This window comes from Sabethes cyaneus, chromosome 3, assembly GCF_943734655.1.
Source record: "Sabethes cyaneus chromosome 3, idSabCyanKW18_F2, whole genome shotgun sequence".
NCBI classification, from domain to species: Eukaryota; Metazoa; Arthropoda; class Insecta; order Diptera; family Culicidae; genus Sabethes; species Sabethes cyaneus.
In genome coordinates this window covers 215,742,658-215,759,585 of record NC_071355.1, presented here as the reverse complement: position 1 = coordinate 215,759,585, position 16,928 = coordinate 215,742,658, and the positions used below count along the sequence as shown (strand labels likewise).

Here is a 16,928-nt window from a genome sequence, read left to right as displayed (position 1 = left end):
ATATGTGAGTTCGGCGCTTCTGATCAAGGTTGAAATTTCATGGTGCTTGAAATCTCATTGAGTTTTTTGCTGCTATGATTTTTTCAACACTGGTATTAACATTAATGGAATGTTTTTTCGTTGTCGACGAAAAGATTATGTAAGAAAATCGCTATTTTTCACTAGTCTTTCAAAAGATAAAAGACCTCTTGGTTTTGCTACCTGCTTTGAATATGACGGAGAAAATCGGCTGATTACTCGAAATAAACACTTTTTTTTTCATTTTTTTGTGGAAGTTGAATTACTCTTGCACACGGCTTGAAGAATACGTACATATATTTTTGTAAACAAATGCTGTCTATCCATGATAGACGAAAGAAATCATGCATATAAGGAAATGCAGTTTTCGTATGATGAACTCCCGCTGGAGCATAGTAAATTGTTTCACGAAGAAATGTAAATTGGGCGTACATGTACAGGCAAGAAATTCATCTCGTGTGAAAAATTTGAGTGCTTAGGGCTATAATTCTTATAAAAGCTTGAAATAAAGTATGGATCATATTTACGTATGACGAAGGAGGACCGTCACCCTACCTATAGAGTATAGAGAAATATTGCTTGAACGATGAATTTTGAAATTCAACATACTTTCGGTCTAAATTACTGAACCAACATGAGGTAGAACTAAGTTTCTTGATTTTTTGTTTGGAAATCATTTTATACGACAACCAAGTCTTGTTCCAAAACTTTAGCATGAAAATTTGCTTTAAATGGTAACAGGACAAATTTTTACCACCAGTCGGAAGAAGTGCTACCACGAAGAAAGCGTTCTCACCAGCATTGAGGAGCACTTCCCGAGTGAAGCACTACACTCAAAATAAATTTCACGTCGAAATCATAGGAAAAGTTATGTAAATATTTTCCATCCAGCTTTTCTTGTACTATTTACGTGATTTTCAGATAGTTCGCACGTATACTAAATGCGTTAATGTGAAAATCAGATAGCTGCTATTATATTTTCCAATAATAGTCAGCTGGAAGTCACGTAACTGCCTGTAGAGAAATTTACGTGATTTTTTACGTGGAAAGGACGTGTGGATTATTTTGTAGAGGAATAAATGCCAGAAGCATAGAACACAAGTGGAAGTTAAGGGGGGACCCTACTCTGGAAGACCGAAAAATAATAGATTTTCGTAAATTTTTTTAGATGCTAGAATTATAGTTAAGTGTTAAGGTATTGTGGTTATTGGTTAAGGTATATTTGAAGATATATTCTGTATTTTTTGGATACCAGAATAGTGATTATGCTGGTGGCAGGTGGGCGCGTGAAAGCCCTCTAGAAAATAGTTCCTTGCTGGCGGTACGTGCCGGGAACGAACGGAGTATCGTAGAACGGCTTTCAAGGATGATTTTGAAGCTTTAGGTTTATCAACATCAACATCGACAAATGGTGCCTGACTGTCAATCGTCGTCATTTGACATAGTCAGTAGCTTCAGCTGAAACTTGCTTGAAACGTTCTGTTCAACAAATGAAACAAGTCGCTTCAGTATGAAGCGAAGGTAAGGGAAAGTTAGCTTCATTTATTTGTTTCGACGATGCCGGATTCTGATCAGAATACGGGGATCTTTGCGCTTATTGAGCATTCTTTCCATCAAAGGATCTGCCAGTAAAGAATTTGGAATATTTTTCAAGTCTTTTGAGTGATACAATGATTAAACAAGGAGATGAAATCTGCATCTCACTATCTTCGAATAGTGGGATTGATAACAAAGAAGAGAAGGTATTTGTGAACGATGATGAAGAGGATGACGTTATGCAGGACTTCCGGTTTGGGGATAGAGAAAAAATTGTTGAGAGGCTGTAGGAGACCGGGGTATTAATTATGCTGGAATCTACAATACAAGGTATTTAGTAAATAAGTAAAAGCGGGTTTCCCTACTATAAATTTGAAGAAATGGAAGGAAAATTCCTGAAGTGCTTAGAGCTGTTCGCCAGACATCGATGAAAGCGGAAGTTTTTTCAATTGTTGGAAGTGTTGGCAATAAAATTCGTTCTAGTAAGGGAACTAAATCGCTAAGAGTATTATATCTGCTTAAATTCTACTTTGCTAAGCAACAATACTGAAGTAAAAGTTTCAAAAAGAAAAGATTTACTGGAAAACATCGACATTTCTCTTGATTTCGAATAATCTGCCAATACCGGTTTTTTACCGGTATTACCGGTATTTTCTACGCCAATACCGAAATACCGGTTTTCACCAAAAGCGCCCAATACCGACAGCCCTATTTTGGCATGACATTTCTGAAGGTGTAAGCGTGTCGAAAATGCAAAAAAATAAAATTCGATTTTTTCGACTTTTCAGAGTAGGGTCCCCCCTTAAAATACGTACATGCTACTTTCTACAATTACTAGCGAACCTGGCGGTGGCGAGTCACTTGTTTCCACGAAAGCACCCGAACCCTTACGAATGCACACGAAAGCATGTGAAAGCTGCTATGGCGATAGGACGCGAGCGTCCTGCTTATATTGCTGTTATTCACTTTTATGCGAAAACCTTCCCAAAGAAAAATAAAAACAAAAAGGATTCTTTTTTTTTTTTTTGAAACGATGGTTCTACAATTGATGAAGGGACGGTAGGGGAAAGAAATGAAAATTTTTTGGTGAAGGAGGGGGAAGAGCGGAAAGGAAGGGGGGGGGGGTATTGGTAGCTATGCTTGACAAGTAGTCATTTTGACTCCTACCTTTTGTCCAATGCTGGAAGGTGCATGAGTCGAACCAAGCTGTAATCTGAGATTATAACCGGATTCGAACCCACAACACCCTCCAGGGCATGTGGTTCGCTGGTACTTGTACCTTTGAACCATAGAGGCGCTGGACAAAAGGAGACCGCAAAATCCACTTCTCAAGGATAGCTACGCGTGTTGGTTGTGTTATCGACACATATTGTGCCGCTTCCTGCATCAATTGCAGATTACCACCGAGCGAGAAGTTTTTAATCTAACTACTATTTACTTTCAGGACGACGACACTGTGCCGGCCCTTACGACTTGCAAGGTACTGCACGTGACGCTGTTCGTCCGTCAGCGTATGTTAGCCGCGTTTCTCGGCGCGGGTTTTCGAGGGAAGGCCCCGTTCCTATGTAATAGACTAATCTCAAGATTTTTAGTCTTGACCTTGGAATGAGGTCATACATATATTAATATTTTTTTTTTTTTTTTTGAAACGATGGTTCTACAATTGATGAAGGGACGGTAGGGGAAAGAAATGAAAATTTTTTGGTGAAGGAGGGGGAAGAGCGGAAAGGAAGGGGGGGTATTGGTAGCTATGCTTGACAAGTAGTCATTTTGACTCCTACCTTTTGTCCAATGCTGGAAGGTGCATGAGTCGAACCAAGCTGTAATCTGAGATTATAACCGGATTCGAACCCACAACACCCTCCAGGGCATGTGGTTCGCTGGTACTTGTACCTTTGAACCATAGAGGCGCTGGACAAAAGGAGACCGCAAAATCCACTTCTCAAGGATAGCTACGCGTGTTGGTTGTGTTATCGACACATATTGTGCCGCTTCCTGCATCAATTGCAGATTACCACCGAGCGAGAAGTTTTTAATCTAACTACTATTTACTTTCAGGACGACGACACTGTGCCGGCCCTTACGACTTGCAAGGTACTGCACGTGACGCTGTTCGTCCGTCAGCGTATGTTAGCCGCGTTTCTCGGCGCGGGTTTTCGAGGGAAGGCCCCGTTCCTATGTAATAGACTAATCTCAAGATTTTTAGTCTTGACCTTGGAATGAGGTCATACATATATTAATATTTTTTTTTTTTTTTTGAAACGATGGTTCTACAATTGATGAAGGGACGGTAGGGGAAAGAAATGAAAATTTTTTGGTGAAGGAGGGGGAAGAGCGGAAAGGAAGGGGGGGGGGGTATTGGTAGCTATGCTTGACAAGTAGTCATTTTGACTCCTACCTTTTGTCCAATGCTGGAAGGTGCATGAGTCGAACCAAGCTGTAATCTGAGATTATAACCGGATTCGAACCCACAACACCCTCCAGGGCATGTGGTTCGCTGGTACTTGTACCTTTGAACCATAGAGGCGCTGGACAAAAGGAGACCGCAAAATCCACTTCTCAAGGATAGCTACGCGTGTTGGTTGTGTTATCGACACATATTGTGCCGCTTCCTGCATCAATTGCAGATTACCACCGAGCGAGAAGTTTTTAATCTAACTACTATTTACTTTCAGGACGACGACACTGTGCCGGCCCTTACGACTTGCAAGGTACTGCACGTGACGCTGTTCGTCCGTCAGCGTATGTTAGCCGCGTTTCTCGGCGCGGGTTTTCGAGGGAAGGCCCCGTTCCTATGTAATAGACTAATCTCAAGATTTTTAGTCTTGACCTTGGAATGAGGTCATACATATATTAATATTTTTTTTTTTTTTTGAAACGATGGTTCTACAATTGATGAAGGGACGGTAGGGGAAAGAAATGAAAATTTTTTGGTGAAGGAGGGGGAAGAGCGGAAAGGAAGGGGGGGGGGGTATTGGTAGCTATGCTTGACAAGTAGTCATTTTGACTCCTACCTTTTGTCCAATGCTGGAAGGTGCATGAGTCGAACCAAGCTGTAATCTGAGATTATAACCGGATTCGAACCCACAACACCCTCCAGGGCATGTGGTTCGCTGGTACTTGTACCTTTGAACCATAGAGGCGCTGGACAAAAGGAGACCGCAAAATCCACTTCTCAAGGATAGCTACGCGTGTTGGTTGTGTTATCGACACATATTGTGCCGCTTCCTGCATCAATTGCAGATTACCACCGAGCGAGAAGTTTTTAATCTAACTACTATTTACTTTCAGGACGACGACACTGTGCCGGCCCTTACGACTTGCAAGGTACTGCACGTGACGCTGTTCGTCCGTCAGCGTATGTTAGCCGCGTTTCTCGGCGCGGGTTTTCGAGGGAAGGCCCCGTTCCTATGTAATAGACTAATCTCAAGATTTTTAGTCTTGACCTTGGAATGAGGTCATACATATATTAATATTTTTTTTTTTTTTTTTGAAACGATGGTTCTACAATTGATGAAGGGACGGTAGGGGAAAGAAATGAAAATTTTTTGGTGAAGGAGGGGGAAGAGCGGAAAGGAAGGGGGGGGGGGTATTGGTAGCTATGCTTGACAAGTAGTCATTTTGACTCCTACCTTTTGTCCAATGCTGGAAGGTGCATGAGTCGAACCAAGCTGTAATCTGAGATTATAACCGGATTCGAACCCACAACACCCTCCAGGGCATGTGGTTCGCTGGTACTTGTACCTTTGAACCATAGAGGCGCTGGACAAAAGGAGACCGCAAAATCCACTTCTCAAGGATAGCTACGCGTGTTGGTTGTGTTATCGACACATATTGTGCCGCTTCCTGCATCAATTGCAGATTACCACCGAGCGAGAAGTTTTTAATCTAACTACTATTTACTTTCAGGACGACGACACTGTGCCGGCCCTTACGACTTGCAAGGTACTGCACGTGACGCTGTTCGTCCGTCAGCGTATGTTAGCCGCGTTTCTCGGCGCGGGTTTTCGAGGGAAGGCCCCGTTCCTATGTAATAGACTAATCTCAAGATTTTTAGTCTTGACCTTGGAATGAGGTCATACATATATTAATATTTTTTTTTTTTTTGAAACGATGGTTCTACAGGTTTTGGATGGTTTTTGTCCAGCGCCTCTATGGTTCAAAGGTACAAGTACCAGCGAACCACATGCCCTGGAGGGTGTTGTGGGTTCGAATCCGGTTATAATCTCAGATTACAGCTTGGTTCGACTCATGCACCTTCCAGCATTGGACAAAAGGTAGGAGTCAAAATGACTACTTGTCAAGCATAGCTACCAATACCCCCCCCCCCCCCTTCCTTTCCGCTCTTCCCCCTCCTTCACCAAAAAATTTTCATTTCTTTCCCCTACCGTCCCTTCATCAATTGTAGAACCATCGTTTCAAAAAAAAAAAAAAAAATATTAATATATGTATGACCTCATTCCAAGGTCAAGACTAAAAATCTTGAGATTAGTCTATTACATAGGAACGGGGCCTTCCCTCGAAAACCCGCGCCGAGAAACGCGGCTAACATACGCTGACGGACGAACAGCGTCACGTGCAGTACCTTGCAAGTCGTAAGGGCCGGCACAGTGTCGTCGTCCTGAAAGTAAATAGTAGTTAGATTAAAAACTTCTCGCTCGGTGGTAATCTGCAATTGATGCAGGAAGCGGCACAATATGTGTCGATAACACAACCAACACGCGTAGCTATCCTTGAGAAGTGGATTTTGCGGTCTCCTTTTGTCCAGCGCCTCTATGGTTCAAAGGTACAAGTACCAGCGAACCACATGCCCTGGAGGGTGTTGTGGGTTCGAATCCGGTTATAATCTCAGATTACAGCTTGGTTCGACTCATGCACCTTCCAGCATTGGACAAAAGGTAGGAGTCAAAATGACTACTTGTCAAGCATAGCTACCAATACCCCCCCCCCCTTCCTTTCCGCTCTTCCCCCTCCTTCACCAAAAAATTTTCATTTCTTTCCCCTACCGTCCCTTCATCAATTGTAGAACCATCGTTTCAAAAAAAAAAAAAAAAAAATATTAATATATGTATGACCTCATTCCAAGGTCAAGACTAAAAATCTTGAGATTAGTCTATTACATAGGAACGGGGCCTTCCCTCGAAAACCCGCGCCGAGAAACGCGGCTAACATACGCTGACGGACGAACAGCGTCACGTGCAGTACCTTGCAAGTCGTAAGGGCCGGCACAGTGTCGTCGTCCTGAAAGTAAATAGTAGTTAGATTAAAAACTTCTCGCTCGGTGGTAATCTGCAATTGATGCAGGAAGCGGCACAATATGTGTCGATAACACAACCAACACGCGTAGCTATCCTTGAGAAGTGGATTTTGCGGTCTCCTTTTGTCCAGCGCCTCTATGGTTCAAAGGTACAAGTACCAGCGAACCACATGCCCTGGAGGGTGTTGTGGGTTCGAATCCGGTTATAATCTCAGATTACAGCTTGGTTCGACTCATGCACCTTCCAGCATTGGACAAAAGGTAGGAGTCAAAATGACTACTTGTCAAGCATAGCTACCAATACCCCCCCCCCCCCCTTCCTTTCCGCTCTTCCCCCTCCTTCACCAAAAAATTTTCATTTCTTTCCCCTACCGTCCCTTCATCAATTGTAGAACCATCGTTTCAAAAAAAAAAAAAAAAAAAATATTAATATATGTATGACCTCATTCCAAGGTCAAGACTAAAAATCTTGAGATTAGTCTAAAAAGGATTCTGTTACCAGTTTTGATCGCCGAATCGTTCGAACTTCAACTTCTGTTCTGTGCCAGAAGCCTAACTAGAAATAACGAGGCGTTATTTTGCTGAATTCTACATATAAAATACTCTCCCTCATCTTAATTTGATGTTGTTAGCGTAATGTTTTGCCATGTTTCTTAAGATTACTTGTACATTTCTGATTTTGAAAAACGATTGGCTCCGCTTTTGACGTTTAAATTGGCTCCCGATTTTGTATCCCCCGAACTATATATATAGTGACTATAGTTTACTCTGCCACAGATTCAGGAAGAGCTTCGAATTGAATTGAATATATTTCGAATATAGGGTAAGACGGGATAAGAAAGCCCGGCGGGGTAAGACGGACCACATCGATTTCGAATAGAAATCCCTATTTTTTGCAATTAGGCTACCTTCTTTGTTAACGTATTTGAGTACTTTCGAAAGACTCTGTGCTGATCAGCCACACGAAACGTCAAAATTAGAATCAAAATAAACTATTCGCTCGTCGTGACTTTGTGTGATCTAATTTTAGCAGCACTCGAACAGCTGGCTGCGAAGTCTGTCGTATAAAAACGTGGTCAAGTTTCGATAACGGAATGTAGCACCTAGGCTTTGCTTTAAAGGTATGCCCATCAGGACAGCCTTTACCACACTCGGAATTCTCAAGACAACTCTTCATCGGCAGAATAAACTACGCAATGATACGCCAACAGTGAGGCTCGAATCTTGAACTTGTTCAGCATTTGCTAGAACTGGAGGAGCGGTTCTATGGACTCAGTATGATCAAAGAACTGGCATTTGAGTAGGCTGAGCAGTACAACTTAATTTTATGTTAGTTACAAGCTAATTTTATGCTATCTTATGAAATATCTTTAAAAAAATTTGTTTCTGTTGAGTAAATACTATTGAAGTTAGTTTTACAACTCTAAAAACGCATAAAAACTGCCACGATTCGTCTAACTCCGTCATGGTCCGTCTTACACCTTTGGTGGTCCTTCTTACCCGGCCTGAAAATTGACGCGTGATTTTAGACGGTTCAAAACTTGACAAAAAATCGTGGAAAAATACACAAAACAAATAATTGTATAACTTTTAATGGTAGGTAAATAAATGCTTATTCATGTGTGATACAAGAAAAAGTGAACTTTCGAACGCATTTTATGCTAGCAATTTAATTGCTTAGGGGGCCGTCTTACCCCGTCTTCCCCTAGGCTTTGTGCCCTTTACCCATTCTTAAATCTATAGATACAAGTAAATGATAATAAATATAAATTCTACAAGTTACAAAAGTTACAAAAATTACAAGTCATAAAATAAATAGTATTAAAGTTAACGTAATTGTCCTCTGATGTATAAAATAAGTCTATGTCTTATCGCATCCCAGTTCATGCCAATGGTTATAATATGCTGCAATGCATTCATGAATCGAGAAGTAGGTTCGTGCTGCGAATAATTTCTGGACCGAAAAAGTGGCTGAAAGGTCCTGCGTTGTCGGAGTGTGACTGCACAAATTTTGCTCTAATTTCCCATGGGATTTCCCATGAAAATACCTTATATATGGCGAAAAAATATCAATTTTATCCCAGTGGAATCCGAAGATGTAGACGATTACATCTTTTCAGTTTTCTCGATATGAAAACTAGGGAAAATGTCCTTTTTTAGCCAAAACTGCTAGAAATAGATTCGTGCCGTGAACAGGCACCACATCATTGGAATTCTCATAGAAATATCTTTCCTTTGACATCAAAAGATTGAACCTAGTACAGCGGTATATTGAGATGTTGAGATAAAGAACTTTTTTCGAGAAAATCCCCGCTGTGAATTGGATGGAGTTCTACCAATAATCCTTTAGCAATTCAAAGAGGTAATAATTGCATTCATCACGGAAATATTGAGGGCCAGTCTAACACTAAACTACATACCTACAAACAGAAAAAACAAAAATGTAGTTATTATTCCAAAGGCATTCCAAAGACAAACCGCATTACTGGATATAGAAGGAGCCTTCGATGATGTGTGTCACGTCACCAGTCAATGCTGAAAGCGATGAAAAAACACGGACTCGATGAATACACATCCTATTCACATCCAAACAATGTTGAGTAACCGCGAGCTAACTGCTGCAGGTACTTAGAAATACAACCTTTACTAGAAAAACATCAAAAAGCTGCCCGCAAGGTATAGTCTGATTGCCCCTAATGTGGTCATTGGTCGTAGACGAACTGCTTAAAAAACTAACCGAACTGAGATTTGAAAGTACATCATCGGTTTTGCCGATTATGTTGAGATTCTTGTGAGGGGTTTATTCAAAAGTACAGTAGGTGAAAGAATGCAGTTCGCTCTAAACTACACAATAAAATGATGCCCGCAAGAAGTTTTGAACATTATCCCATCTGAAAATACCATAATTCCTTTCATCTACAGAAAAAGCCATTCTGTTACTAACGTTGAACTGAGTGAAACAACTTTACAATTTTTTCCTGGGATTAAACACTTAGGTTTAGTAACAGCTGGGAAATTAAACTGGAATGCCACACATTGAGTGTGTCAGTCGTAAAACCAAGAATGTTCTTTGGGTGTGTAGCAAATCTATTGGTAGAAAATGGTGAATTGTGGATGCCAATTTACAACAGTTCTGCAGTCAAAAGGCTGTTAAACAGCAACCTGCAGTATAAAATGCCAGGGATGCTAATAAACGATTGATTTCCTGCTACATACCCAATTAAAGTTATGCAAATAACAAAAACTAGTATGAAATTAAATAACCGGTACTGGGAATAACCTACCGTCAAACCGTTTAGGTACTAGGTTCCGGACTATTGTGGTATGGAAGGAAACGAAAAAGTCGATTCTTTGGCTTGGCAGGGTTCTTCCACCGAGTTTATCGATCCGAGAAATCCGAACTTCGTGCATGGGAACACAAAACAATAGAGGAAAACTGGAAATTCCCTGCAGGACTACGACAGCCAAAGCGGCTTACACAGCCAGGCTGTAAAAAAGCTTATTGTTGTTTAATCTAAATAAAAAGATACTAAGTTAAAGAAACTGACTAAAGAAATGACATTGGAGCTCGGTCACTCGCGGCCTCCTGTCATCATTAAATCTAATTTGTTCAACGATGATTGTTGTGCGTGACTCACTTTAAGGTTGCTAGAAAAAGTTCTAACAAAATTTTTTTGAGTTCAACATTTAGGCGATTTTATGAACTGCACGATACAAATTTGATTGCCTGGTGTTTTCGTTAGGCAGCACGGATCGATTTCGTGATGATACGATGATATTTATTGCTGTTTGCTTGCAGTCAATATTTTCTGCCGCGTTCATCGACTAATACCCCGCAAGTTTTCGAGCAAAACATTCAGAAGGTTTCATCGAGATTCATGCCTACTTGGTTTCGGCGAACCGAAAATGAGTTACCTGTCACTTCTTTAGTCAGTTTCTTTAATCCAAAGCTTTTTCAACTGTTTTTTGTGAGCATTGCCAATCTATCAAAATGAGTATTTATCTAAAATCTCTAATAGAAAAACTCCACAGAAACGTCATTTTTAATATTAAAACGCCATTATTATTTATTTTAATATAAGTATATGGAAACAGTAGCAACACAGACAATAGAACATTCATTGCCAGGTTGGTCTAGGGATTTTTCTCTATAATTTTAAATAGCTATTTGACAACCGAATGGTTTGTTCTCGCCCCGAAGGGACGTTTCGTGTGATAGACGGCATTGTTATTTACTTAGCAACAACCTAGACTATAATCGCCCTGTACTTTCGATTCGATAATTTTTCTCAATTATTTTAAACTGTAGATCCAACCAAGAGCCGCGTGATTTCCCATCCGACGCCTATGAATGAATTCCGTAAAATTGACAAGAAACTTGCGACACTACCGTTACTTCCCACGGTTGAATTGCCTAGCTCTCCCGCCCCTTGATAAATCCCTGACAGGCCAGTAACGTAGTAAAATTCACTGACACCATGCCAAACGCAAATAAAAATAATCACGTTATTACACAGTGCATAAGATTGCACTGACTGAACCACCTCGCCAATTCGTGCGGCCCCGATGGCGATCGCGGTTCAATTATGATTTATGACCTCCGTTTACTGTTGTTTTTTTACTTTAAGGTGATTGATCTAATATTGCTTCGAATGGATAATTTGTTTGTTTATCAAATCAATTTTTCCACTGGGTTATGTAACGTTTTTCCTTTTTCTGATCCATTTAGTCAATATAATTCAGCGGAGGAGACCAATGTAGAATCTAGAACCATATCAGGCGAACTCATCCTAGTACGGTAGGTTAGGAGAGGGCATACTGCGAGCGTTGCGATCCGTTTCAGGCGTGCCGGTGTGGGTGGAAATGGATCTTCTTCAAAAGGTCAGCTCTGGGCCGGGCCGCAGGTGTGGCAATGGTGTTAATAGGCAAAAAAGGTTTCTGTGTCATTCGGTTCATTTTCTATGAATGGCGCCGCTTCTTATTGGGCGATTGCAGGCTGTTTATTTCGAACTCCTCGTGAACGGTTTACATAATTGAAATAATTGTTGTACAATTTTTTTACAAGTATTTATATATAATTACATTAAGAAATATAATTACAATTATCGTAAAGAGTGTGCTATTTAATTAACTGTACATGGAAGAATAAACAGATTACAGCGTGGCAGAGTAAATGGGGCTAATTAAGTGCGAAGTAAAAAAGTGAAGCAAAGCATAAAATTCAAAAATGATTTTTTAACGAATCAAACCGGAAGTAATACTTGACATCGTAACGATTCTAAATTGCGTCTTTCAGCAATCATCCGATTATTCCGGAACATGAAGTAATTGTGTGCACTGCAGGCGAATACATTATTCCCATTGGCAGACCGGCAGGCAGGTAGTGCGATGAGTGAAATATTACAGCGAGATAGCACAGATTTGATAAATCACAGTACAGTACTAGTCACAAGCCGACAGATGATGAGTATAAACGAAAACGTCGTGGATCTGAGTATGCAGTTGGAGGTTGTTTTCGCGCTTGTACGTAAGCTTGAACAGAGAGCAATTTGAACTTTTGCTGGGCTAAGTTGAACTTTGAAATAAATATCGTAACTACGGTAACTGGCAGACGGAAGATCGCGCTACTGATGTCCCCTTTTACTTGAATGCACCTGGGAATCGCGGGTTGTATCGCGGGGCTGATGGAATATGGGCACCTTCCGCACGGTACCCGTTCTCGTCGGCGATGTAGTTGATGGTGTAAACCACACCGTCGGGACCGGTGTACGAGTATGATCCCTGCATCACTTGAGCTTCACCGGGGGTTCCAGGATTCTTCAGGAAGCCACGCTGCTCAGCACGGATTCCATTGCTCGTTTCGTAGCTGTAGATGTACGAACCGTCCGGGTTGGGTTCGTACACTTGGTTAAGGATAACGGCACTTGCTTCCGGACTAGCATAAGGGACAGGCCTAAGTGGAACCGGAATTGGACGGATTTGAGCTGATGCGGTGGCTATGGCAACGATAAGCACAATCACCTGAAACACAAAAACGTATATCAATAATGTAATTTTGAAAAGATAATCTTCCACCTGTAAGCGTAATGTAAGCACAAATCTTCAAATGTTTCATAAATCTTCCGATTTAATTCGCATTTGCCTGCTTGTGAACGCAACGCAGATGCATCAACCGACAATATAAAGATCGAAGATCGATCCAATTGAGGCCAATTGATGTCAGGGGACTCCCTATAGTCATAACTTTTGCTGTTCGCGATGAGAAGATAAGCTTCGTTGAAATTTGTTTGAGGTAGTGAGGTAAAAATGCGCAATTTGCTAAACCGGCTGACCAAGTAGCTAACCGACCGACGCAATGTCGGTCGGGAAGGGTTTGCCTGATGCCGATTCATTTATGAATACATGTACTCAATTAAAAATATTAAATATGCAAATTGAAGGTATCCAGGCGACGAGGGATTATTTGGAGGGTATAATTCTATTTGATTAACTATTATGTAATACTTCACTCTGAGTGTAATTTGTTGCCTTGTTATCCGGGATTAAGGAAGCTGTTTTTGGTTTTAACTTTTACTATGGCCTGATATTAATGATACACGATGACCACGAAAAGTAGTGTGATTTTGTTAGTTTTAGATCACATGCAAATGCAACATCAAATAATTAGGAGTAATAAATTGGAATGGACAAACCTCGTGTTTTGTTGTTTTGATCTTTATGATGAGGTCATGTATTAGTTAATTTTTTATAACGGTAGTATTCTCTAGGAGACAGTGGGAATGGTAGACGAATCTAGTACAGTATAGTAACAGAGTGGGATAAGGCGTAAAGTGAAAAGAGCGGAAAATTAGATAAATAAGGGAGGATCATTATAGCAACGCTTTTTAAGTTTGTATAACGTTTCTTTTGACTCAACCTGGGAGAGACGCGTGTCGAATTAAGCTATAATGGGAGCCAATTAGAAAAGCGATAAGCTGGATTGTGAGAACTACCGCGGGATCACTATCCTAAATGCCGCCTACAAAGTGCTGTCCCAAATCATCTTCCATCGACTGTCACTAATAGTCAATAGATTTGTGGGAAGTTATCAGGCCGGCTTCACGGAGGGTAGGTCTACAAAGGACCAAATCTTCATCCTGTGGCAGATCCTCCAGAAGTGCCGCTTATTCCAAGTACCCACGCATCACCAGTTCATTGATTTCAAAGCCGCATATGATCATGTAAACCGACAAGAGCTATGGAAAATTCTGAACGAAAACGGCTTTTCGGGTAAGCGGCCTAGACTTTTAATGGCTAAGATGATCCAGTGCTGTATGAGGATCTCTGGTGGATTATAGGACCCATTCGAATCTCGCAGGGGACTTCGACAAAGAGATGGTATTTCCTGCCTGCTAATAAACATTACGCTTGAAGGTGTTATAAGACGAGCGGCGATCGAAATGTGGGGCACGATTTTCAATAAATCCAGTCAATTTATATGCTTTGCTGACGACGTGGATGCAGTCGGCAGAACATTTGAGGCGGTGGAAGATCACTACACCAGACTAGAACGCGAAACAGAGAAGATTGCGTTGAAGATAAATACGTTTAAGGAGACATAAACGACTAAAATTTTTGAAAAAATCATAATTTTTTTTTCAGATTTTGATTTTGCAGTCTTTTCCGCTTATTTTGATACCAATTTTGTAATGATCCGACCCCAGGAAGTGGATGAAAAACGATCATACTCATAAGCATTCCAGTGCGGCGTGGAACAACTTCAGCGGAATAAAACGCCGCTCCTGGAAAGCCACGATTTTCAAACTTTATGTACCGTGCCGTATCGAAATCCGTACACCTAAGAGCTAGACAATTTTAAATGGTCAATATAAAATTATGATATTGTAATAAGCAATTCGTCATGTTTTCTTTTGACAGTATAATGCTCATTTTAACGTTATTTGGAATAACAGGAAGCTAAAATTAATCCTAGTTATAAAAAACGAGATCAAAATGTGCATCTCTTGATTCAAAATCCGTACACTTTTTTATGCCTGATTCGAAATCCGTACACCTGTGATTCAAAATCCGTACACCATGTTAAAAATCAATCAAAGTCCGCATAATTTTGAATCTAAATCCGTGTAAGCTTGATCGAAATGAGTTTAAAGTTTGTGGCTAAATTGTTTTTCTTTATTTGACTAATTGCTTTATAAAATATGCTTTTCTCGATAATTGACGCATTGTATTTTAGTCCTGCTCATCTAAGAGTCGTTCACACGCACAGTAGGAACACTACAAGGAATCAATCTTTTTGTTTTTAAGCCAAATTATGGGTAATTGTTCATTTTCGGTCGGAAAGTTAAAATACCAGGTTTGGTACTGATTAAATATTGCCTCTATTTATCCCACTTGTAACAAAACCTCGTTTGTGTTAAATGTTCTTACATTCTTTTCCTTATGCCTCAGGAAATATTAGGCTTAGAAACAAACTTTTTTAACATTTTAGAGTAAATTAACTTCACTTATAAACAATATATAACATTTTTTCTTGATTTTTGTTGCAAATTATACGGAAAGCTGAAAAATTGCAGAAAAGACCCCGGTATTTCGAGAGTACCAATTCAATATAGTAACTCTTATCGTACTGACCGGAACTTAAACTATCTCGATGCTTTTATTAAGGGATTATCCACCATGTATTATCGTAATTGCCATCTTCCAGTTTATCGACATATATTTAGCTTTAGTTATTTCCATGTTGTTTGGCAAAACATAGAATAGAGTTGGATCACTAAGGATACTGCACAGGTGTACGGATTTAGATTCAACTAGTAAAACTGAATCAAAATCCGTACACTACTAATTATGATGAATAAATATTATTTCAATGCCATAATGAATGAAATTAAGCTGTAGAACGATAAACACCTTTAGTTCAAATTGATTTTCGGGATTTTAAATAGGAAAATTACTTCAAGTGCGCTTTACACTTCATTTTATTGGAAGTTATTTTCTTAGCAAATTGCTAACAACACAGCCAATTTAGAGGGAAATCTGATAAGCATTAACGTTTTAATTTTTATTACTTGTATTTGATGGCCTACTACCTATATTTTGACATTGACGTAATGCTAATAAACCACGGGTCTAGGCCTATTATTAATATTTTGCATTTAGACTTTTTAATACATATAATCAAGCAAATTTTATTAGGTGTACGGATTTCGAAGCTGTACGGATTTCGATACCGCATGGTACCTTTTTCTCAAAAACTACACAACGTATTGGAACAAACTTTTTTTTGTTTTGTTGATAGTAGCTTGGCAAAGGCTTTTATAACTTTTGAGTGTCGTAAATAAAACACAGCTTGCGAAAAACGAAAAAGAAGCAGAAAAGTTGGCTGAAATAATAAAATTTTGTCTTCTTTTTTTTCTCTGGCTGTGTTTCGTTTACAAACCTCAAAAGTTATAAAAGTCTCTGCCAAGCTACTACCAACAAAACAAAAAAAAGTTTGTTCTAATACGTTGTGTCACGGGCGTAGCGATGGGGGAGGGAGGTGTTTTGGGAGTTCAAACCCCACCCACCAGGAGAAAATTTGATATACACTTTCAAGCTTGAAATTTCTCTGCCAGCTGTTGTTTAAAACACAGCAAAATGTGCGAGGCTGATTGCACGGTTTCCGTCGGCGTCGTCTTAGAGCCGGGGTCTTTGTGCTGTTTTAAGCTCCATTTAATTCGACTTTGGGTTACTCGGCACACATTTCTCAGGCATCACGGAAGTCGCAGTTTTTACATAAAATATAAAAAATGTCCCTTTAGACCTGGACGAGCTATCTCGCACGTGTAGTCGATCTGTATCGGTGTCGGTGGGGTTGTTGTCTAGAACCGTTTTCCTTACGATGTGTCCGGTTCACCGTAGTTTAGCGACTTTCGCCAAATGTACGTTGGTAATATTCCTAAGCAGTGTCTGTTGCCCTTGATTCATGCACCTCCGCTACTCTACGCTTTCAGCTTGAACTCCGCCAAATGTCATTTGCAAAGGCGCGTAAGTCCTCTGTGGGCATGGTCTATTGGTCTAATAGGAGGTTTGTACATTGTCAGGATCGAAAAGTGGCTTATTCTTCTTAATCGCAGCG

The 16,928-nt window shown here is 40.2% G+C and overlaps 1 protein-coding gene across 1 annotated transcript in view; it reads right to left on the bottom strand.

The window, feature by feature from the left end:
• Positions 1 to 12,405: 12,405 nt before the first annotated feature.
• Positions 12,406 to 16,928, bottom strand: part of LOC128740694 (uncharacterized) — a 62,764-nt gene continuing 58,241 nt past the window's right edge. Inside the window, exon 3 of the mRNA XM_053836258.1 lies at positions 12,406 to 12,886. Within this exon, the coding sequence (XP_053692233.1) occupies positions 12,452 to 12,886 (435 nt within the window). The 3' untranslated portion in view covers positions 12,406 to 12,451. The remainder of the gene's footprint in view (positions 12,887 to 16,928) is intronic.